Genomic DNA, 23923 nt, shown 5'->3' on the forward strand with positions numbered 1-23923 from the left:
TAGGAGCATTGTAAGAAAGGTGGATGAACTTAGAGCCTGGATTGACACCTGGAAGTATGATGTTGTGGCGATCAGTGAAACATGGTTGCAGGAGGGCTGTGATTGGAAACTAAATATTCCAGGATTTCGTTGCTTCAGGTGTGATAGAATTGGAGGGGCAAGATGTGGGGGTGTTGCATTGCTTATCAGGGAAGATATTACAGCAGTGCTTTGGCAGGATAGATTAGAGGGCTCGTCTAGGGAGGCTATTTGGGTGGAACTGAGAAATGGGAAAGGGGTAGCAACACTTATAGGGGTGTATTATAGACCACCAAATGGGGAGCGAGAATTGGAAGAGCAAATATGTAAGGAGATTGCAGATATTAGTAGTAAGCACAAGGTAGTGATTGTGGGAGATTTCAACTTTCCACACATAGACTGGGAAACACATTCTGTAAATGGGCTGGATGGGTTGGAGTTTGTAAAATGTGTGCAGGATAGTTTTTTGCAGCAATACATAGAGGTACCTACTAGAGAAGGGGCGGTGCTGGACCTCTGTTAGGAAATGAGACAGGTCAGGTGGTGGAGGTATGCGTTGGGGAACAGTTCGGGTCCAGTGATCACAATACCATTAGTTTCAATATAATTATGGAGAGGGTCAGAACTGGACCTAGGGTTGAGATTTTTGATTGGAGAAAGGCTAACTTTGAGGAGATGAAAAGGATTTAAAAGGAGTAAATTGGGACAGTTTGTTTAATGGGAAAGATGTGGAAGAGAAATGGAGGGCATTTAAAGGTGAAATTTTAAGAGTACAGAATCTTTATGTCCCAGTTCGGTTGATAGGAAATTGGACAGAGCCCTGGTTTTCAAGGGAAATTGGACACTTGGTTCGGAAAAAGAGAAAGATCTACAATAATTATAGGCAGCATGGAGTAAATGAGGTGTTTGAGGAGTATAAAGAATGTAAAAAGAATCTTAAGAAAGAAATTAGAAAAGCTAAAAGAAGATATGAGGTTGCTTTGGCAAGTAAGGTGAAAGTAAATCCAAAGGGTTTCTACAGCTATATTAATAGCAAAAGGATAACGAGGGATACAATTGGTCCATTAGAGAAATAGAGTGGACAGCTATCTGCAGAGCCAAAAGAGACGGGGGAGATATTGAACAATTTATTTTCTTCGGTATTCACCAAGGAGAAGGATATTGAATTATGTGAGGTAAGGGAAACAAGTAGAGTAGCTATGGAAACTATGAGATTCAAAGAAGAGGAAGTACTGACACTTTTGAGAAATATAAATGTGGATAAGTCTCCAGGTCCGGACAGGATATTCCCTAGGACATTGAGGGAAGTTAGTGTAGAAATAGCAGGGGCTATGACAGAAATATTTCAAATGTCATTAGAAACGGGAATAGTGCCAGAGGATTGGCGTACTGCGCATGTTGTTCCATTGTTTAAAAAGGGTTCTAAGAGTAAACCTAGCAATTATAGACCTGTTAGTTTGACGTCAGTGGTGGGCAAATTAATGGAAAGGATACTTAGAGATAATATATATAAGCACCTGGATAGGTGTTATGAGGACGACAGATAGCACAATGGGCTAAGAGTTCGGCTGGCGACCGGAAGGTAGCCGGTTCAAATCCCGCTTGGAGTGCATACTGTCGTTGTGTCCTTGGGCAAGACACTTCACCCACCTTTGCCTGTAATGGAATGTTACGGTGGCAGGCGCGGGCACACCGCGACGCCCTGTGTCTCCCTTTCAAGGGAGATGCTAAAAATGCATTTCGTTGTCTCTGTACTGTACACTGACAATGACAATAAATTGAATCATTTCATTTCATTTCATTTCATAAACAGGGTCTGATTAGGAACAGTCAACATGGATTTGTGCCTGGAAGGTCATGTTTGATTAATCTTCTTGAATTATTTGAAGAGGTTACTGGGGAAATTGATGAGGGTAAAGCAGTGGATGTATATATGGACTTCAGTAAGGCCTTTGACAAGGTTCCTCATGGAAGGTTGGTTAAGAAGGTGCAATTGTTGGGTATTAATGGTGGAGTAGCAAGATGGATTCAACAGTGGCTGAATGGGAGATGCCAGAGAGTAATGGTGGATGGTTGTTTGTCAGGTTGGAGGCCGGTGACTAGTGGGGTACCACGGGGATCTGTGTTGGGTCCACTGTTGTTTGTCATGTACATCAATGATCTGGATGATGGTGTGGTAAATTGGATTAGTAAGTATGCAGATGATACTAAGATAGGTGGGGTTGTGGATAATGAAGTAGATTTTCAAAGTCTACAGAGAGAATTATGCCAGTTGGAAGAGTGGGCTGAAAGATGGCAGATGGAGTTTAATGCTGATAAGCGTGAGGTGCAACATCTTGGCAGGACAAATCAAAATCGGACGTACATGGTAAATGGTAGGGAATTGAAGAATGCAGTTGAACAGAGGGATCTGGGAATAACTGTGCACAGTTCCCTGAAAGTGGAATCTCATGTAGATAGGGTGGTAAAGAAAGCTTTTGGTGTGCTGGCCTTTATAAATCAGAGCATTGAGTATAGAAGTTGGGATGTAATGTTAAAATTGTACAAGGCATTGGTGAGGCCAATTCTGGAGTATGGTGTACAATATTGGTCGCCTAATTATAGGAAGGATGTCAACAAAATAGAGCGAGTACAGAGGAGATTTACTAGAATGTTGCCTGGGTTTCAGCAACTAAGTTACAGAGAAAGGTTGAACGAGTTAGGTCTTTATTCTTTGGAGCGCAGAAGGTTAAGGGGGGACTTGATAGAGGTCTTTAAAATGATGAGAGGGATAGACAGAGTTGACGTGGATAAGCTTTTCCCACTGAGAGTAGGGAAGATTCAAACAAGAGGACATGACTTGAGAATTAAGGGACAGAAGTTTAGGGGTAGCATGAGGGGGAACTTCTTTACTCAGAGAGTGGTGGCTGTGTGGAATGAGCTTCCAGTGAAGGTGGTGGAGGCAGGTTCGTTTTTATCATTTAAAAATAAATTGGATGGATATATGGACGGGAAAGGAATGGAGGGTTATGGTCTGAGTGCAGGTAGATGGGACTAGGGGAGAATACGTGTTCGGCACGGACTTGTAGGGTCGAGATGGCCTGGTTCAGTGCTGTAATTGTTATATGGTTATATTGTTAAAGCCAATTAACCTACAAAACCTGTCGGAAGGAAGGAACTGCAGATGTTGGTTTCAACTGACGGTGAAGGAGCATGTGTGTGTGTGTGTGTGTGTGTGTGTGTGTGTGTGTGCGTGTGTGGACATTGGACTGATAGCTGTGGGGTCTCCACTTATGCTGTGTGCCCTGGGGATTCTCATACGCCACTGTGGTGGCCATTTATGTTTAATCTTTATGTAGTTTTGATTCTTGTTGCTTTTTTTGGTGTGACTATGGCAAATCAAATTTCACTGTACCTCGGTACACGTGACAATAAAAGACCACGGAATCATCAATCCCTTATTGCACCTGCCTCAACCACCTCCTTCAGCCAGCTCGGTCCAATCACTCACCTACCTCTCTGTGTGTAAAAGGTGCCCCTCGGATCCCTATTAAGTCTAACCCGTCACCACCAGCTAAGATGTCCCATTTGCCCGCTTTTGTTCCATATTGCTCTAAACCTTTCAATAGACAATAGGTGCAGGAGTAGGCCATTCAGCCCTTTGAGCCAGCACCGCCATTCAATGTGATCATGGCTCATCATTCACAATCAGTACCCCGTTCGTGCCTTCTCCCCATATCCCCTGACTCCGCTATCTTTAAGAGCCCTATCTAGCTCTCTCTTGAAAGCATCCAGAGAACCTGCCTCCACCGCCCTCTGAGGCAGAGAATTCCACAGACTCACCACTTTCTGTGAGAAAAAGTGTGTCCTCGTCTCCTTTCTAAATGGCTTACCCCTTATTCTTAAACTGTGGCCCCTGGTTCTGGACTCCCCCAACATCGGGAACATGTTTCCTGCCTCTAGCGTGTCCAAGCCCTTAATAATATTATATGCTTCAATGAGATACCCTCTCATCCTTCTAAGCTCCACAGTGTACAAGCCCAGCCGCTCCAGTCTCTCATCATATGACAGTCCCGCCATCCCGGGAATTAACCTTGTAAACCTACGCTGCACTCCCTCAATAGCAAGAATGTCCTTCCTCAAATTAGGGGACCAAAACTGCACACAATACTCCAGGTGTGGTCTCACTAGGGCTCTGTACAACTGCAGAAGGACCTTCCACGTACCTCTCTGTACCCTCTTGGGATCACACTACCTCAGCCGACTATCAGCCCATCAGAACTACCTTGCGCGATGTCATCAGCCGCCGGCCCTGATTTGTCCTGGATTTCTCCTGCTTCCACTTCCTCCCCTCTCCAATCATTCGGAAGAAAGGTCCTGACCCGAAACGTCTCCGATTCTATTTCTCCAGAGATGCAACCTGACCCGCTGAGTTACTCCAGCATTTTTGTGTCTACCTTTGGGACAAACTAGCATCTGCAGTTCATCGTGTCCTGGTGTCCAGACAACAACCTTTCTCTCAACGTCAGCAAGACAAAGGAGATAGTGATGGACGTCAGGAAGTGAAGCGGTTCACACACCCCAGTCTGCATTGACGGCGCTCGGCAAGGCCAGCAGCATCATCAAGGACCAGTCTCACCCCCGGCCACTCCCTCTTCTCCCCTCTCCCATCGCGCAAAAGGTACAGAAGTGTGAAAACGCACACCTCCCGATTCAGGAACAGTTTCTTCCCGGCTGTTATCAGGCAACTGAGCCATCCTATCACAACCAGGGAGCAGTCCTGAACTACCATCTACCTCATTGGAGACCCTCGGACTATCCTTGATCGGACTTTATCTTGCACCAAACTTTATTCACGTTATTCCCTTCATCGTGTATCTGTGACACTGTGGACGGCTCATTTGTAATCATGTATTGTCTTTCCGCTGACTGGTTATCATGCAACAAAGCTTTTCACTGTACCTCAGTACACGTGACAATAAACTCAACTCAAACCCAAACTTTATAGCAAATATCTTTTATTGTACCTGCCTCAACTACCTTCACTGGCAGCTCGTTCCATGCACCCACCACCTTCTGAGTTAACACCTTCGTCCTTCAGATTCATATTAAAACTCGGTTTTCTCTGTGCATTTTCTCTGTGCATTCACCCTATCTATTCCTCTCATGATTATTAAATTATTAGTAAAGTTATTAAAGATGGGATAGCAGCACATTTGGAAAGTAGTGAAATCATTGGACAAAGTCAGCATGGATTTACGAAAGGCAAATCATGTCTGACGAATCTTATAGAATTTTTCGAGGATGTAACTAGTAGAGTGGATAAGGGAGAACCAGTGGATGTGTTATATCTGGACTTTCAGAAGTTTTCGACAGGGTCCCACATAAGAGATTAGTATACAAACTTAAAGCACACGGCATTGGGGGTTCAGTATAGATGTAGATAGAGAACTGGCTGGCAAACAGGAAGCAAAGAGTAGGAGTAAACGGGTCCTTTTCTGAATGGCAGGCAGTGACTAGTGGGGTACCGCAAGGCTCAGTGCTGGGAACCCAGCTATTTACAATATATATTAATGATTTGGACGAGGGAATTGAATGCAATATCTCCAAGTTTGCGGATGACACTAAGCTGGGGGGCAGTGTTAGCTGTGAGGAGGATGTTAGGAGGCTGCAAGGTGACTTGGATAGGCTGTGTGAGTGGGCAAATGCATGGCAGATGCAGTATAATGTGGATAAATGTGAGGTTATCCACTTTGGTGGCAAAAAACAGGAAAGTAGACTATTATCTAAATGGTGGCCGATTAGGAAAGGGGGAGATGCAGCGAGACCTGGGTGTCATGGTACACCAGTCATTGAAGGTAGGCATGCAGGTGCAGCAGGCAGTAAAGAAAGCGAATGGTATGTTAGCTTTCATAGCAAAAGGATTTGAGTATAGGAGCAGCGAGGTACTACTGCAGTTGTACAGGGTCTTGGTGAGACCACACCTGGAGTATTGCGTACAGTTTTGGTCTCCAAATCTGAGGAAAGACATTCTTGCCATAGAGGGAGTGCAGAGACGGTTCACCAGACTGATTCCTGGGATGTCAGGACATTCATATGAAGAAAGACTGGATAGACTCGGCTTGTGCTCGCTAGAATTTAGAAGATTGAGGGGGGATCTTATAGAAACTTACAAAATTCTTAAGGGGTTGGACAGGCTAGATGCAGGAAGATTGTTCCCGATGTTGGGGAAGTCCAGGACAAGGGGTCACAGTTTAAGGATAAGGGGGAAATCCTTTAGGACCGAGATGAGAAAAACATTTTTCACACAGAGAGTGGTGAATCTGTGGAATTCTCTGCCACAGAAGGTAGTTGAGGCCACAGTTCATTGGCTATATTTAAGAGGGGGTGAGATGTGGCCCTTGAGGCTAAAGGGATCAGGGGGTATGGAGAAAAGGCAGGTACAGGATACTGAGTTGGATGATCAGCTATGATCATATTGAATGGCGGTGCAGGCTCGAAGGGCCGAATGGCCTACTCCTGCACCTATTTTCTATGTTTCTATGACAGGGGCATTACAGCGCCAGAGACCCGGGTTCAAGGGTCAAGAGTGTTTTATTGTCATGTCCCAGACAGAACATTTGCAGCAGCAAAACAGAATATGTAAACATGGCTACAATATGTGTGTGTGTGTGTGTATAAATGTATAAGCACACAAGAAATGCTGGAGAAACTCAGCGGGACAGGCAGCATCACTGGATAGTAGGAATGGGTGACCTCTGCCGACAGCTCACACCCTCTAGTCCTGGCAACATCCTCGTAATTCTTCTCTGAACCCTTTCCAGTTTGACAATATCTTTCCTATAACATGGTGCCCGGAACTGAACACAATATTCTAAATGCGGTCTCACCAACGTCTTATACAACTGCAACATGACCTCCCAACTTCTAAACTCAATACTCTAGCTGATGAAGGTCAAAGTGCCAAAAGCCTTTTTGACCACCTTATCTACCTGCGACTCCAACTTCAAGGAACCATGCACCTGTACTCCTAGATCCCTCTGCTCTACAACCGTATGTTTCTATGATCTTATACACCTCTATAATGTCACCCCTCATCTTCCTGCTCTCCAAGGAATAGAGTCCCAGCCTGCTCAACCTCTCCCAAGAGAGGTGTTGGGCATAAGGTCATAAGTCATAGGATTAATCATAGGCCATTCGGCCATTCCGTCTACTCCGCCATACAATCATGGCTGATGTATCTCTCCCTCCTAACCCCATTCTCCTGCCTTCTCCCCATAACCCCTGACACCCGTACTAATCAAGAATCTATCTATCCTTGCCTTAAAAATATCCGCTGACTTGGTCTCCACAGCCGTCTGTGGCAAAGAATTCCACAGATTCACCACCCTCTGACTAAAGAAATTCCTCCTCATCTCCTTTCTAAAAGAGCGTCCTTCAATTCTGAGGCTATGACCTCTAATTCTAGACTCTTCCTCTAGTGGAAACAGCCTCTCCACATCCACTCTATCCAGGCCTTTCACTATTCTGTAAGTTTCAATGAGGTCCCCCCTCATTCTTCTGAACTCCAGCGAGTACAGGCCCAGTGCCGACAAACGCTCATCATATGTTAACCTGCTCATTCCAGGGAAAGAACAGCAGATGCTGGTTTACATAGAAACACAGAAAAATAGGTGCAGGAGTAGGCCATTCGGTCCTTCGAGCCAGCACCGCCATTCAATATGATAATGGCTGAACATCTAATATCAGTAGCCCTCCCCCTCCCCCTTGATTCCATTAGCTCTAAGAGCTACATCTAAACTCTCTCTTTAAAACATGCAGCGAATTGGCCTCCACTGCCTTCTGTGGCCTAGAATTCCACCCACAGATACACAACTAGATGAAGGGATTCAAAGTAACATTAGCAAATTTGCAGATGACACAAAGCTGGGTGGCAGCGTGAACTGTGAGGAGGATGCTATGAGAATACAGGGTGACTTGGACAGGTTGGGTGAGTGGGCAAAGGCATGGCAGATGCAGTTTAATGTGAATAAACGTGAGGTTATGCACTTTGGTAGCAAAAACAGGAAGGCAGATGTGTCAATGAATGGTGTCAAGTGGGGAAAAGGGGAGGTACAATGGGATCTGGGGGTCCTTGTTCATCAGTCAATGAAAGTAAGCATGCAGGCACAGCAGGCAGTGAAGAAAGCGAATGGCATGTTGGCCTTCATAACAAGAAGAGTTGTGTATAGGAGCAAAGAGGTCCTTCTGCAGTTGTACAGTGAGACCACACCTGCTGTATTGTGTGCAGTTTTGGTCCCCTAATTTGAGGAAGGACATTCTTGCTATTGTGGGAGTGCAGCGTAGGTTCACAAGGTTAATTCCCGGGATGGCGGGATATGCTGAGAGAATGGGCTTGTATACTCTGGAATTTAGAAGGATGAGAGGGCATATTATTGAAATATAAAGGATTATTAAGGGTTTGGACACACTAAAGGCAGGAAACATGTTCCCGATGTTAGGGGAGTCCAGAACCAGGGGCCAATAGTTTAAGAATAAGGTAAGGCATTTAGAACGGAGACGAGGAAACACTTTTTCACACAGAGAGTGGTGAGTCTGTGGAATTCTCTGCCTCAGAGGGCGGTGGAGGCAGTTTGTCTGGATACTTTCAAGAGAGAGCTAGATCAGGGCTCTTAAAGCTATCGGAGTCAGGGGATATGGGGAGAAGGCAGGAACGGGGTACTTACTGATTGTAGATGATCAGCCATGATCACATTGAATGGTGGTGCTGGCTTGAAGGGCCGAATGGCCTCCTCATGCACCTATTGTCTATTGTCTATTGTCTCTGGGTGAATATGTCTTTCCTCATCTCAGTCCTAAATGGCCGACCCCTTGTTCTTAAACTGAGTGACCCCTGGTTCTGGACTCCCCCCCAACATCGGGAATGTTTTTTCCTGCATCTAAACAAAGATAGATGCAAAATGCTGGAGCAACTCAGCGGGACAGGCAGCATCTCTGGAGAGAAGGTACGGGTGACGTTTTGGGTCCGTCGTTGAGTTACTCCATCATTTCTGAGACTCTCCCAAGAGAGGAAAGACATTGATGATGTATAAATGGTTGAGGGAAGGGGCAATGATGTCACGGTGGTCGGGAATGACATCATAATGAATTCATTACATTTATTTTACAATGAAATGTATCCCTTCAATATATCTCCAAGCACACGCACGCACCCACACACCCATGCACCCACGCACATACATTTACACAATCATTCATCCTTTAGTTAATGTTAAATCAGTCATTTTCAGAAGAAAAACTGGCACGTCCTTCAGACTGTAAAACAAGTGGAATTGTTTGGAACAACTCAGAAGGAGGTAATACCATCTCCAAAGTAGATGCTTTCAATAGCGATCCAGGTACAGGTACATTTCGAAGAATGAGGGGGGATCTTATAGAAACTTCACCAAATTCTTAAGGGGTTGGACAGGTCAGATGCAGGAAGATTGTTCCCGATGTTGGGGAAGTCCAGGACAAGGGGTCACAGTTTAAGGATAAAGGGGAAATCTTTTAGGACCGAGATGATAAAAACATTTTTCACACAGGGAGTGGTGAATCTGTGGAATTCTCTGCCACAGAAGGTAGTTGAGGCCAGTTCATTGGCTATATTTAAGAGGGAGTTAGATGTGGCCCTTGTGGCTAAAGGGATCAGGGGGTATGGAGAGAAGGCAGGTACAGGATACTGAGTTGGATGATCAGCCATGATCATATTGAATGGCGGTGCAGGCTCGAAGGGCCGAATGGCCTACTCCTGCACCTATTGTCTATGTTTCTATGTTTCTATGTTACATGGACAGGACAGCTTTAGAGGGAATGTGTAGGAAGGAACTGCAGATGTTGGTTTAAACCGAAGATAGACACAAAAAGGCTGTAGTAACGCAGTGGGTCAGGCTGCATCTCTGGAGAGAAAGGTGACGTTTTTCGGCTCCAGACCTGAAAACGTCACCTGTTCCTTTTCTCCAGAGATGCAGCCTGACCCACTGAGTTACTCCTAGTTTTTGATGACCATCTCAGGTTTACAGGGATATGGACCAAACGCAGGCAGGAGGAACTAGTGTAGATGGGGAATGGGAGACAAGACATTGGGCACTTTTAATGCGGGGATTGATAGCTTCTTGATTAGTAAGGGCCTCAAAGGGTACGAGAAGAAGGCAGGAGAATGGGTTTGAGAGGGAAAGATAGATGGGCCAAGATCGAATGGCGGAGCAGACTCGAAGGGCCAAACAGCTTAATTCTGAGCCTGTCATCAGCTCTGGGTCCATATCCAATTGCCTTTTGACCAGTTGAATATCTCATATGTTTCCCTAGATCTCGGGCAACCATAGAGATGACTAAATACCTTGCCAGCAATGTTCATGTTTCAGGAACGGGTAAATAGGAACTTATTATCTTGAAGATAGACACAAAAAACTGGAGTAACTCAGCGGGACAGGCAGCATCTCTGGCGAGAAGGAATGGGCGACGTTTCGGGTCTAGACCCTTCTTGCGTACAGTTTTGGTCTCCTAATCTGAGGAAAATATTGTTGCCATAGCGGGAGTACAGAGAAGGTTCACCAGACTGATTCCTGGGATGGCAGGACTTTCATATGAAGAAAGACTGGATAGACTTGGCTTGTACTCGCTAGAATTTAGAAGATTGAGGGAGGGATCTTATAGCAACCTACAAAATTCTTAAGAAGTTGGACAGGCTAGATGCAGGAAGATTGTTCCCGATGTTGGGGAAGTCCAGGACAAGGGGTCACAGTTTAAGGATAAGGGGGAAATCCTTTAAAACCGAGATGAGAAGAACTTTTTTCACACAGAGAGTGGTGAATCTGTGGAATTCTCTGCCACAGAGGGTAGTTGAGGCCAGTTCATTGGCTATATTTAAGAGGGAGTTGGATGTGGCCCTTGTGGCTAAAGGGATCAGGGGGTATGGAGAGAAGGCAGGTACAGGATACTGAGATGGATGATCAGCCATGATCATATTGAATGGCGGTGCAGGCTCGAAGGGCCGAATGGCCTACTCCTGCACCTATTTTCTATGTTTCAGACTGAGAGTCAGGGGAAAGGGAAACAAGTGATATAGATGGTAAATAGTATGCAAAAAATAATGGTGATCAAAGAAAGGTGGGGCCCACGGTAGTGGGGCTAGGGCTAGGTGTTAACGAGGTTTGCAGACAGTAAACTTCAACAGGGCAACAGCGAAACTAGCGCAAAGACTAGGGTGGGGGAGGGGATGAGAGAGGGAAATCAAGGGCCTACTTGAAGTTAGAGAAGTCAATGTTCATACCGCTGGGTTGTAAGCTGCCCAAGTGAAGTATGAGGCGAAATAGGTTCCTCCAATTTGCGCTGGGCCTCACTCTGACAGTGCAGGAGGACCAGGAATGGGTGGGTAGTTCAGTGTGGGAATGGGGGAGGGGGAGTTAAAGTGCTGAGCAACTGGGAGATCTTGTAGCAACATATAACATTATAAAAAGGACTGGACAAGCTAGATGCAGGAAAAATGTTCCCAATGTTGGGCGAGTCCCAGAACCAGGGGCCACAGTCTTAGAATAAAGGGGAGGTCATTTAAGACTGAGGTGAGAAAAAAACTTTTTCACCCAGAGAGTTGTGAATTTGTGGAATTCCCTGCCACAGAGGGCAGTGGAGGCCAAGTCACTGGATGGATTTAAGAGACAGTTTATGTCCCTGTCCCACTTAGGAAACCTGAACGGAAACCTCTGGAGACTTTGGGCCCCACCCAAGGTTTCCATGAGGTTCCCGGAGGTTTTTGTCAGTCTCCCTACCTGCTGCCACTACCTGCAACCTCCTGCAACCTCCGGCAACCACCTGCAACCTCCGGGAACCGCACGGAAACCTTGGGCGGGGCTCAAAGTCTCCAGAGGTTTCCGTTCAGGTTTCCTAAGTGGGACAGGGGCATAAGATAGAGCTCTAGGGGCTAGTGGAGTCAAGGGACATGGGGAGAAGGCAGGCACGGGGTACTGATTGGGGATGATCGGCCATGATCACAATGAATGGCGGTGCTGGCTCGGAGGGCCGAATGGCCTACTCCTGCACCTATTTTCTATGTTTCTATATGTTTCCATGTAAGTCCAGGCAGACTGAGCGGAGGTGTTCAGCGAAACGATCGCCGAGCCTGCGCTTGGTGTCGCCGATGTATAGCGTTTTGAACTGATACTCTTTTAATGATGTTTCTCCTTCTCCCACATCTGGCACCTGAAGTTGCCCGGCTAGTTGATAGCCTGCAGACACCATGATGGTAAGAACTTTCTCACTGCGTGGAGCAGAGTTGTTACTGGGGTGGGGAGGGAATGACTGGTGGGTGATGGGATGTGGTTCCAGTCAGCACCTGTGGAGGTTCACCCCAACCTCCTTAGAACCTCGAGCATAGAACAGCACAGGAACAGGTCAAAGGTGTGCGGAGGAACTGCTGGTTTACACTGAAGAAAGACACAAAATGCTGGAGTAACTCAGCGGGACAGGCAGATTCTCTGGCGAGAATAGACAATAGACAACAGACAAGGTATTGTCAAGCTGGAAAGGGTATGGAGAAGATTTACAAGGATGTTGCCAGGACTTGAGGGCTTGAGCTATAGGGAGAGGTTGAGCAGGCTGGGACTCATTTCTTTGGAGTGCAGGAGGATGAGGGGTGATTTTATTGAGGTGTATAGAATCATGAGAGGAATAGATCGGGTAGACGCACAGAGTCTCTTGTCCAGAGTAGGGGAATCGAGGACCAGAGGACATACAGCAGGTTCAAGGTGAAGGGGAAAAGATTTGATAGAAATCTGAAGGGTAAGGTTTTGACACAGAGGGTGGTGGGTGTACGGAACGAGCTGCCAGAGGAGGTAGTTGAGGCTGGGACTATCGCAACATTTAAGAAACAGTTAGACAGGTACATGGATAGGACAGACCTGGAGAGATATGGACCAAAAGCAGGCAGCTGGGACAATTATAACTGGGACATGTTGGCCGGCGTGGGCCAAAGGGCCTGTTTCCACGCTGTATCACTGTTATGCCTCTGTGACATGTGGCCACAAGGCACTGCAGATGCTGGAATCTGGAATCAGTGCTGGAGTGGTTCAGGCAGACATGAATAGGTGTCGTTTCACATCGGGACCTTTCATTCATGGCACCTTGTTTGGCCCAGACATTGCGGGCCAAAGATAGACGCAAGATGTTGGAGTAACTCAGCGGGACAGGCAGGCAGCATCTCAGAAGAGAAGGAATGGGTGACGTTTCAGATCGAGAGCCTTCATCAGACGTTGAGTTCCGCTGCTGACCATTCTAAGGTCAATATTCTATGTTCAATTGATGGTTTCTGTGGATCAAAAGTCGGTGGCACGGTGGTGCAGCGGCCTTACACCTGGGGCCTGGGTTCGATCTTGACTACGGGTGCTGTCTGTGTGGAGTTTGCATGTTCTTCCCTGAGACCGAGTGGGTTTTCTTCGGGTGCTCCGGTTTCCTCCCACACTCCAAGGACGCGGGAGTCCACAAGTTAATTGGCCCTCTGTAAATTGGCCCTCGTGTGAGGGAGTTGCCCCTTGCTATTGAGGGAGTGCAGCGTAGGTTTACAAGGTTAATTCCCGGGATGGCGGGACTGTCATATGCTGAGAGAATGGAGCGGCTGGGCTTGTACACTCTGGAGTTTAGAAGGATGAGAGGGGATCTCATTGAAACATATAAGATTGTTAAGGGTTTGGACACGCTGGAGGCAGGAAACATGTTCCCGATGTTGGGGGAGTCCAGAACCAGTGGCCACAGTTTAAGAATAAGGAGTAAGCCATTTAGAACGGAGACGAGGAAACACTTTTTCTCACAGAGAGTGGTGAGTCTGTGGAATTCGCTGCCTCAGAGGGTGGTGGAGGCAGGTTCTCTGGATGCTTTCAAGAGAGAGCTAGATAGGGCTCTTAAAGACAGCGGAGTCAGGGGATATGGGGAGATGGCAGGAACGGGGTACTGATTGGGGGTGATCAGCCATGATCACATTGAATGGCGGTGCTGGCTCGAAGGGCCAAATGGCCTAATCCTGCACCTATTGTCTATTGTCTATTGTCTATTGTCTATTGTGTGTTGGGAGTGGATAGGAAAATGGGATGACGTAGACTAGTGTGAACATTGAATTAGAGTGTTTAAGAAGGAACTGCAGATGCTGGAAAATCGAAGGAACACAAAAATGATGGTGAAACTCAGTTTCTCCAGCATTTTGTGTACCATTGAATTTGAGTGAATGTGTGGTCAATGGTCAGCATGGACTCGGAGGGCCGAAGGGCCTGTTTCTACGCTGCAGTGTATCTTTCTATTTACTACAACAACAACAAAATTTAAGTAACAAATGAGTAAATGTGGGTTATGTGTTTTTGATTTTCTGTTTTTGGACTGAATTCTGATTTTAATTTGTGTCTTTGTGATGTCTTTATTATTTATTTTATTCCGATTATATGTTTTTATTCCGATTACTATGTAAGGTGTCCTTGAGATGTCTGAAAGGCGCCCATTAAATAAAATTTATTATTATTATTATTATGGTTGACTTAGGTCTTTAGTTGAGTTTTGAAAAGTTTTTTTGTTGCATGCTCTCCAGTCAGCAGAAAGACAATACATTTTAGTTTAGTTTAGTTTAGTTTAGTACGGAAACAAGCCCTTCGGCCCACCGAGTCCACGTCGACAAGCGGCCCTCCCTTCACTTCAGCACTGTCTATGCACACTAATGACAATTTACAATGACACCAAGCCAATTAAACCCCTGTCCCACGGTACGAGTTCATTCCAAGGGCTCTCCCGAGTTTGCCCTGATTCGAACTCGGAGATTTACGGCAATGGCCACTCGTCGGTACTCAGGGCTCTCGTGGACATTTTTCATCATGTTGAAAAATCTTCACGAGTCTTCCCGAGTACCTGCCGTTAGCGAGTCTAAGCGCTAAGAGACGTCCCCGAGCTCCGACGTACCCGCTACGTTCATTCTCCGCGCTTACCACGAGTTTGATTTTTTTTTTAACTCGGGAGAGCTCTTGAATTACCTCCTACTGTGGGACAGGGCTGTTAGCCTACAAACCTGTCCATCTTTGCAGTTTGGGAGGAAACCGAAGATCTCGGAGAAAACCCACACAGGTCACGGGGAGAACGTGCAGACTCCGTGCAGACAGCGCCCCCACACAGTCAGGATCGAACCTCTTGTCACTGTGAGGCAGCAACTCTACCGCTGCGCCACCGTGACGACATATTTTTTTTTTAAATGGGGAACCATAAATCAGGAAATTGACTGGATGTTTTCAAGAGATAGTTAGATTCAACTCTTAGGGCTAAAGAAATAAAGGGATATGATAATCATAATCATACTTTATTAGCCAAATATGTTTTGCAACATACGAGGAATTTGATTTGTCATGCAGTCACACCAATAAAAAGCAACAAAACACACAAAATACATTTTAACATGAACATCCACCACAGTGACTCCTCAATATGGGGAAAAAGCAGGAACGGGGTACTGATTTTAGATGATCAGCCATGATCATCTAAGGCGGAGAGGAGAGCTCTTCAGCGCGTCGTCCACAGAGCGCAGAGGATCATTGGGACACAGCTACCAGCCTTGGAGGGCATCTACCACACACGGTGCCTCAGGAAGGCTGTCAGCATCCATAAAGACTCCTCACACCCTTGTACTGGACTGTTCGAACTACTTCCCTCCGGCAGACGTTACAAGGCCTTCTATGCCCGCTCCTCCAGACTCAGGAACAGCTTCATCCCCAGAGCTATCGCTGCTCTGAACCGGCCCTGCTGAGTGCCCCCCCCCCCCCCCCACTGGACTGTCTCCCTCGGATGGTCACGTCGCACAGACACATCTGCACCTTAGTCTGTTTGAACTGTTTTATTGTTGTAATGTTCTTTTTATAAATCATGTTCTCGGGGTATCTAAATCTAAATTGTATTAATTATTTAAGTTATGACATCGGATACAAGCTGCATACCAAATCTCATTGCGCTTATGGGCCATGACAATAAAATATATTATTATTATTATTATTATATTATTATTATTTTTATTATTATTATTATTATTATTATTATTATTATTATTATTATCTTGAATGGCAGTGCTGGCTCAAAGGGCCGAATGGCCTACTCATGCACCTATTTTTCTAGGTTTTTTTTCTAAATCAGCAAAAATGACCAGTTAGTTTAATTGAACAATCTGCTGCGTTTGTTTGCTTGTGTAGGATCAGGAACCACAGTCGACTTATCAACATGATTACAAGAAGTTTTCCACCGTGGCCGCTCGACTGGCCAAAGAGAACCCCTCCAAGCCCAAAGCCGACAACCTGACCATTCCAATGGTAAGGGGCCTGTCCCACTTAGGCGACTTTTTAGGAGACTGCAGGAGACTATGCGGTCCCCACATGTTCGCGGGTGGTTGTCGGGGAGTCGCCTTCGTTGGTCGCGAGGAGTTCCCGCAATTTGGGAACTAGTCGCGGCCTCATTACGGTGGCCGTGAATTTTTACAACATGTTGAAAAAATTAACGGCGACTAGAATGAAGCCGCCACGAAGAGTAGCGAGAATTCTCGTGCCGTAGGTGGGTCGCCAGGAGGTCGAAGGTTCTCGTAGGTTGTAGCCGGTGCTGACTGGTGAATTTCATTGGCTCATTGGGAACAAAAAACGTAAGCAGTAGTTTTCAGAACCAAGGGTAACCGACCGGTAATGTTAAATGTCCGCCGAGCTTCACAGCCGTGTATCTCTGGCTTCTTAAAAGTTGTCTCCACTCCTTCTCCCCCCCTCGTTTAAAGGACTTTCCGTACACTGTGATTTTTAGCTTCTTAATTACAGCGCCAACCTCGCGGTGTGTGTCTGTATCACCTTGGCTTTGCACCGTGTGAATTTCACTCAGACAGCACTCCCCGGCTTCTCCGGCAACTTGACAGTCACCGGCAGTCGCCTGAAAAATCGCCTACAAAGGCCATGAAACAGACATGGAGATCGAGCCTGAACCATGAATGTTGGCACAGACTAGTTGGGCCGATGGGCTTATTTCGCTAAAATATTACTGGGCAAAGCACCATCTCTCTCTCTGAGGAAGGATGTGCTGGCTCTGGAGAGGGTCCAGAGGAGGTTTACACGAATGATCCCAGGAATGAGTGGGTTAACCTGTGATGAGCGTTTGTCGGCACAGGGCCTGTACTCGCTGGAGTTTAGAAGAATAAGGGAGAACCTCATTGAAACTCACAGAATAGTGAAAGGCTTGGAAAGAGTGGATGTGGAGAGGATGTTTCCACTAGTGGGAGAGTCTAGGACCAGAGGCTAGAGCCTCAGAATTAAAGGACGTTCCTTCAGGAAGGAGATGAGGGGAAATTTCTTAAGTCAGTCACATTAGCAAATTTGCAGATGACACAAAGCTGGGTGGCAGTGTGAACTGTGAGGAGGATGCTATGAGAATGCAGGGTGACTTGGACAGGTTGGGTGAGTGGGCAAATGCATGGCAGATGCAGTTTAATGTGGATAAATGTGAGGTTATCCACTTTGGTGGCAAAAACAGGAAGGCAGATTATTATCTGAATGGTGTCAAGTTGGGAAAAGTGGAAGTACAACGGGATCTGGGGGTCCTTGTTCATCACTCAATGAAAGTAAGCATGCAGGTACAGCAGGCAGTGAAGAAAGTGAATGGCATGTTGGTCTTCATAACACAAGGAGTTGAGTATAGGAGCAAAGAGGTCCTTCTGCAGTTGTACAGGGCCTTAGTAAGACCACACCTGGAGTATTGCGTGCAGTTTTGGTCTCCAAATTTGAGGAAGGACATTCTTGCTATTGAGGGAGTGCAGTGAAGGTTCACCAGGTTAATTCCTGGGATGGCGGGACTGTCATATGTTGAAAGAATGGAATGACTGGGCTTGTATACTCTGGAACTTAGAAGGATGAGAGGGTATCTTATTGAAACATATAAGATTGTTAAGGGTTAGGACATGCTTGAGGCAGGAAACATGTTCCCGATGTTGGGAAAGACCAGAACCAGTTTAAGAATAAGGAGTAAGCCATTTAGAACGGAGATGATGAGAAACCTTTTCACACAGACAGTTGTGAATCTGTGGAATTCTCTGCCTCAAAAGGCAGTGGAGGCCAATTCTCTGGAGGCTTTCGAGAGAGTTAGATGGATCTCTTAAAGATATGGCATATGGGGAGAAGGCAGGAACGGGGTACTGATTGTGGATGATCAGCCATGATCACAGTGAATGGTGGTGCTGGCTCAAAGGGCCAAATGGCCTCCTCCTGCACCTATTGTCTATTGTCTATTGAGCCGTTCCTTACCCTGTTGGTGTCGTAGGTACAGGTGTCTATTGTCAGATGGCGGTGAATCTGTGGAATCTGGACCTCAGAAGGCTGTGGAGGCCAAGTCAGTGGATGTTTTTAAGGCATGATCATAATGAATGGCGGTGCTGACTGCAAGGGCCAAATGGCCTACTCCTGCAACTATTATCTCTGTTTAAGGAGTAGATGAGGAGGAATTTCATCAATCAGAGGGTGGTGAATCTGTGGAATTCTTTGCCACAGAGGGCTGTGGTGGCCAATTCAATGGACATATTTAAGGCAGAGATAGATAGATTTTTGGTTAGTACGGGTGTCAGGGGTTATGGGGAGAAGAATGGGGTTGAGAGGGAAAGATAGATCAGCCACGATTGAATGGCGGAGTAGTCTTGATGGGCTGAATGGACTAATTCTGCCCCATGAACTTAGAGTGTCGTTCTGTTTCCAACCAGAGTGATGTTCGAGAACAATATCCCACGACATATCTGGATGACTACAAACCCATGAGTGAACGCAGATCACAGCGAATACCTGATTTCCAGGAGGTCAAAGTGAGGGGGCACATCAATGCTGAGGTAAATCATGAAGTTATATTAGACGTTGGCCACATTGTCATGTCATAAGTGAGAGGAGTAGAATTAGGCTATTCGGCCCATCAAGTCTCATAGGAGCCCGTAGAGTCTTGTAAAGCCAGCGGTAGGAACTCATGGCATCAGGTAAGTCGGGAAAAATGTCCACGAGTTAACAAAACAGCCCTGAGTACCTACGTACGGCAATTACTGTAATTCTCTGGGTTCGATCAAGGGGAAAACTCGGGAGAGTTTGTGAGTAACTCGGGAAAGTGGGACAGGGCCCTTTACTAGGGCGACAGGTGGCGCAATGGGCTAAGTGTTCGGCTGGCGACTGGGAAGGTAGCCGGTTCGAATCCCGCTTGGTAGTGCATACTGTCGTTGTGTCCTTGGGCAAGACACTTCACCCACCTTTGCCTGCGTGTGAATGTGTGTGAATGTGTGTGAATGTGTGTGAGTGATTGGTGGTGGTCGGAGGGGCCGTAGGCGCAGATTAGCAGCCACGCTTCCGTCAGTCTGCCCCAGGGCAGCTGTGGCTACAGGAGTAGCTCACCACCACCGAGTGTGACTGAGGAGTGAATGAATAATGCGATGTAAAGCGTCTTGAGTATCTAGAAAGGCGCTATATAAATCCCATCCATTATTATTATTATTATTATACTGATTCCTGGGATGTCAGGACTGTCTAATGAAGAAAGACTGGATAGACTTGGTTTATACTCTCTAGAATTTAGGAGATTGAGAGGGGATCTTATAGAAACTTACAAAATTCTTAAGGGGTTGGACAGGCTAGATGCAGGAAGATTGTTCCCGATGTTAGGGAAGTCCAGGACAAGGGGTCACAGCTTAAGGATAAGGGGGAAATCCTTTAAAAACCGAGATGAGAAGAACATTTTTACCACGGAGAGTGGTGAATCTCTGGAACTCTCTGGCACAGAGGGTAGTTGAGGCCAGCTCATTGGCTATATTTAAGAGGGAGTTAGATGTGGCCCTTGTGGCTAAGGGGATCAGGGGGTATGGAGAGAAGGCAGGTACGGGATACTGAGTTGGATGATCAGCCATGATCATATTGAATGGCGGTGCAGGCTCGAAGGGCCGAATGGCCTACTCCTGCACCTATTGTCTATGTTTCTATGTCTATGTTTCTATTACTTGCTTGTACAGAGGGACTTGGTGGTTGAAGTGGGTGGGGGAGGGTGGTGGGGGGGGGGGGGGGGGGGGGGGGATGGGAGGGGAAAGAGGGAGCGCATAAGGGAGGGGGGGCGGTGAGATCACAATTGGATGTGGGCTGCAATGTAGATGTAACATGGTGGTCAACAGGCCCAGTGCTTGCAAGGCAGGGAAGGAACAACATCTCCTGAGCCACAAAGATACAGCTTGGTGAGATCAAAGGCACTTTGGCAGCTCAGTGCACCTTCACGTGCAGTGGGAATGTCGAGAGCAGTCATTGGAACTGTTAATATACAGATACCATCCCTGGATGAGTTTAGTTTAGATACGTTTAGTTTATAGTTTAGTTTACTTTTGTTTACATTAGTTTACTTTAGTTTAGTTTAGTTTAGATTGTTTTATAGACAATAGACAATAGACATTAGGTGCAGGAATTGGCTATTCGGCCCTTCCTTAAGAGCCCTATCTAGCTCTCTCTTGAAAGCATCCAGAGAACCCGCCTCCACCGCCCTCTGAGGCAGAGAATTCCACAGACTCACAACTCTCTGTGAGAAAAACTTTGGATGACTTCAGTTTTCTAGAGAGTTGAGAATTTGTGGAATTCCCTGCCACAGAGGGCAGTGGAGGCCAAGTCACTGGATGGATTTAAGTAGAGTTAGATAGAGCTCTAGGAGCTAGTGGAGTCAATGGATATGGGGAGAAGGCAGGCACGGGTTATTGATAGGAAAACAATCAGCCATGATCACAATGAATGGCGGTGCTGTCTTGAAGGGCCAAATGGCCTCCTCCTGCACCTATTTTCTATGTTTAGTTCATTGTCACGTGTACCGAGGTACAGTGAAAAGCTTTTGTTGCCTGCTATCCAGTCAGCGGAAAGACAATACATGATTACAATCGAGCCGTCCACACTGTATGGAGCAGGATAAAGGAATAATGTGAATAACATTTAGTGCAAGTTGACGTCCAGTAAAGTCCGATCAAAGTCAGAGGTTTCTTTAGTTTTTTTGGATTTAGTTCAGAGTAGATCGGAGATAGACACAAAACGCTGGAGTAACTGAGTGGGACAGGCAGCATCGCTGGAGAGCAGGAATGGGCGACGTTAAATTTAGTTGAGCTTGGTTTGTTGTCACGTGCACTGTAACTGTCCTCCCTACGTGATTGTTAACAGTAGACTGACAGCCAGCCGAACTCCATCCAATAATCAAACGCGAATCAGGAAGGTGGCATCTCAGCTCTTAAGTTTCATGACTTTCCAGCGCTGTCACATCCTTATCATTGAAAAACGAGTGAAAAAGCCATTTCTTTCTTAAGCGTAACAAGCTAGGGTTAGGAAGGATTGCTTCTGATGTTAAAACATGACAGACAAACAAAGACAGGATACTGAACGTACACAAAAATCCTGGAGGAACTCAGCGGGTGCAGCAGCATCTATGGAGCGAAGGAAATAGGCAACGTTTCGGGCCGAAACCCTTCTTCAGACCCGAAACGTTGCCTATTTCCTTCGCTCCATAGATGCTGCTGCACCCGCTGAGTTTCTCCAGCTTTCCTGCGTACCTTCGATTTTCCAGCATCTGCAGTTCCTTCTTAAAGACAGGAGACTGACTACTTGCTGTGTGCAACTGACCTTTCACAATAGATCCAACAGATGGCGCCATTGCACATAAATTCAAGCAGAATATAGAAACATAGACAATAGGTGCAGGAGTAGGCCATTCGGCCCTTCGAGCCTGCACCGCCATTCAATATGATCGTGGCTGATCATCCAGCTCAGTATCCTGTACCTGCCTTCTCTCCATACCCCCTGATCCCTTTACCCACAAGGGCCACATCTAACTCCCTCTTAAATATAGCCAATGAACTGGCCTCAACTACCTTCTGTGGCAGAGAATTCCACAGATTCACCACTCTCTTGTGTAAAAAATTATTTTCTCATCTCGGTCCTAAAAGATTTCCCTCTTATCCTTAAACTCCGACCCCTAGTTCTGGACTTCCCCAACATCGGGAACAATCTTCCTGCATCTAGCCTGTCCAACCCCTTAAGAATTTTGTAAGTTTCTATAAGATCCCCCCTCAATCTTCTGAATTCTAGCGAGTACAAGCCGAGTCTATCCAGTCTTTCTTCATATGAAAGTCCTGACATCCCAGGAATCACCTATGGCAAGAATGTCTTTCCTCAGATTAGGAGACCAAAACTGTACACAATACTCCAGGTGTGGTCTCACCAAGACCCTGTACAACTGCAGTAGAACCTCTTATACTGCTCTTATAGATACAGTATTCACTGTATTTTTCAAGATATAGTGAAAAGATTTTTGTTGCGTGCCAACCAGTCAGTGGAAAGACAATACATGATTACAATCGAGCCATCCACAGTGTACAGATACATCATAAGGAAATAACATTTAGTGCAAGGTAAAGCCAGCAAAGTCCGATCAAGGATAGTCCAAGAGTCACCAATGAGGTAGATAGCAGTTCACGTCCGCTCTCTGGTTGTGGTCTTGTAATTTCTTTCCACTCCCCCATAGGCAGGTCAAGCTCAAAATGTACTTTAATTTAGTTCAGTTTATTATTGTCACTTGTACCGAGGTTACAGTGAAAAGCTTTTGTTGCGTTTAGTTACGTTTATAGATACAGCGCTGAAACAGACCCTTCCACTCATCGAGTCCGCACCGACCAGTGATCTGTGAACACTAAAAGCCCTGTCCCACGGTACGAGTTCATTCCAAGAGCTCTCCCGAGTTTGCCCTGATTCGAACGCGGAGATTTACGGTAATGGCCGCTCGTCGGTACTCGGGGCTCTCGTGGACGTTTTTCACCATGTTGAAAAATCTTCACGAGTCTTCCCGTGCTTACCTGCCGTTCGCGAGTCTTCCCGAGTACCCGCCATTAGCGTTATGAGCCGCTACGAGACGTCCCCGAGCTCCGACGTACCCGCTACGTTCATTCTCCATGCTTACCCCGAGTTTGATTTTTTTTTAAACTCAGGAGAGCTCTTGGAATGAACCCGTACCGTGGGACAGGACTATTACACTAGGGACAAGGGAGAATTTACAATTTTATCGGTCAATTAATCTACAAACCTGTACAGCTTTAAAGAGTGGGAGGGAAAGGAAGATCTCGGAGAAAACCCACGCAGGTCACGGGGAGAACGTACAAACTCCGTACCGACAGCACCCGTGGTCAGGATCGAACCAGGGTCTCTGGCGCTGTGAGGCAGCAACTCTACCGCTGCGCCACCGTGCCGCCCTGTTACTCCAGCTCTTTGCTGAATATTTCATCATCTGCAGTGTGCGGGGATCGCTGGTCGGTGCGGTCTCGGTGGACCGAAGGACCTGTTTCAGCGCTGTATCTCTAAACTAACCTAAACTAAACTCAACGGGTTAGGCCATGGTAAAAAAACAACTCCTTGTTTCCACAGAGCCCCACAAAGCTGCATGGTGACTACTCACTCCACTGGCACCCTCAATGCCCCTGACAAAAGAAGGCAGGCAAGCCTTCCTTACCGCGTCTCATTCTCCTCATAGACTGATACAGCTCTATGGCCCAACTTGCCCACCCCGACCAACATGTCCCAGCCACATGACCCACCTGCCTGCGCTTGGTCCATATCCCTCCAAACCTGTCCTATCCATGTACATGTCTAACTGGTTCGTAGATGGTGGGATAGTCCCAGCCTCAACTACCTCCTGTGGCAGTTTGTTCCATACACCCACCACCCTCTGTGTGAAAAAGTTACCCCTCAAATTCCTGTTAAATCTTTTCCCCTTCACCTTAAACCTATGTCCTCTGGTCCTCGATTCCCCTACTCTGGGCAAGAGACTCTGTGCGTCTACCCGATCTATTCCTCTCATTGATTTTATACACCTCTAT

General features: G+C 46.4%; 1 protein-coding gene across 5 annotated transcripts in view; it reads left to right on the top strand.

Moving 5' to 3' along the window:
- Nucleotides 1-9177: 9177 nt before the first annotated feature.
- Nucleotides 9178-23923, top strand: part of LOC129715036 (uncharacterized) — a 67138-nt gene continuing 52392 nt past the window's right edge. Inside the window, exons 1-4 of one of the 5 annotated variants that reach the window (XM_055664867.1) lie at nucleotides 9178-9353; nucleotides 12241-12277; nucleotides 16239-16355; nucleotides 18767-18889. In XM_055664867.1, the coding sequence (XP_055520842.1) occupies nucleotides 12272-12277; nucleotides 16239-16355; nucleotides 18767-18889 (246 nt within the window). In that variant the 5' untranslated portion in view covers nucleotides 9178-9353; nucleotides 12241-12271. The other 4 variants (XM_055664864.1, XM_055664868.1, XM_055664866.1 and 1 more) reach the window with 4 other exon arrangements.

The sequence above is a fragment of the Leucoraja erinacea genome, chromosome 48 (genome assembly GCF_028641065.1).
Source record: "Leucoraja erinacea ecotype New England chromosome 48, Leri_hhj_1, whole genome shotgun sequence".
Taxonomy (NCBI): domain Eukaryota; kingdom Metazoa; phylum Chordata; class Chondrichthyes; order Rajiformes; family Rajidae; genus Leucoraja; species Leucoraja erinaceus.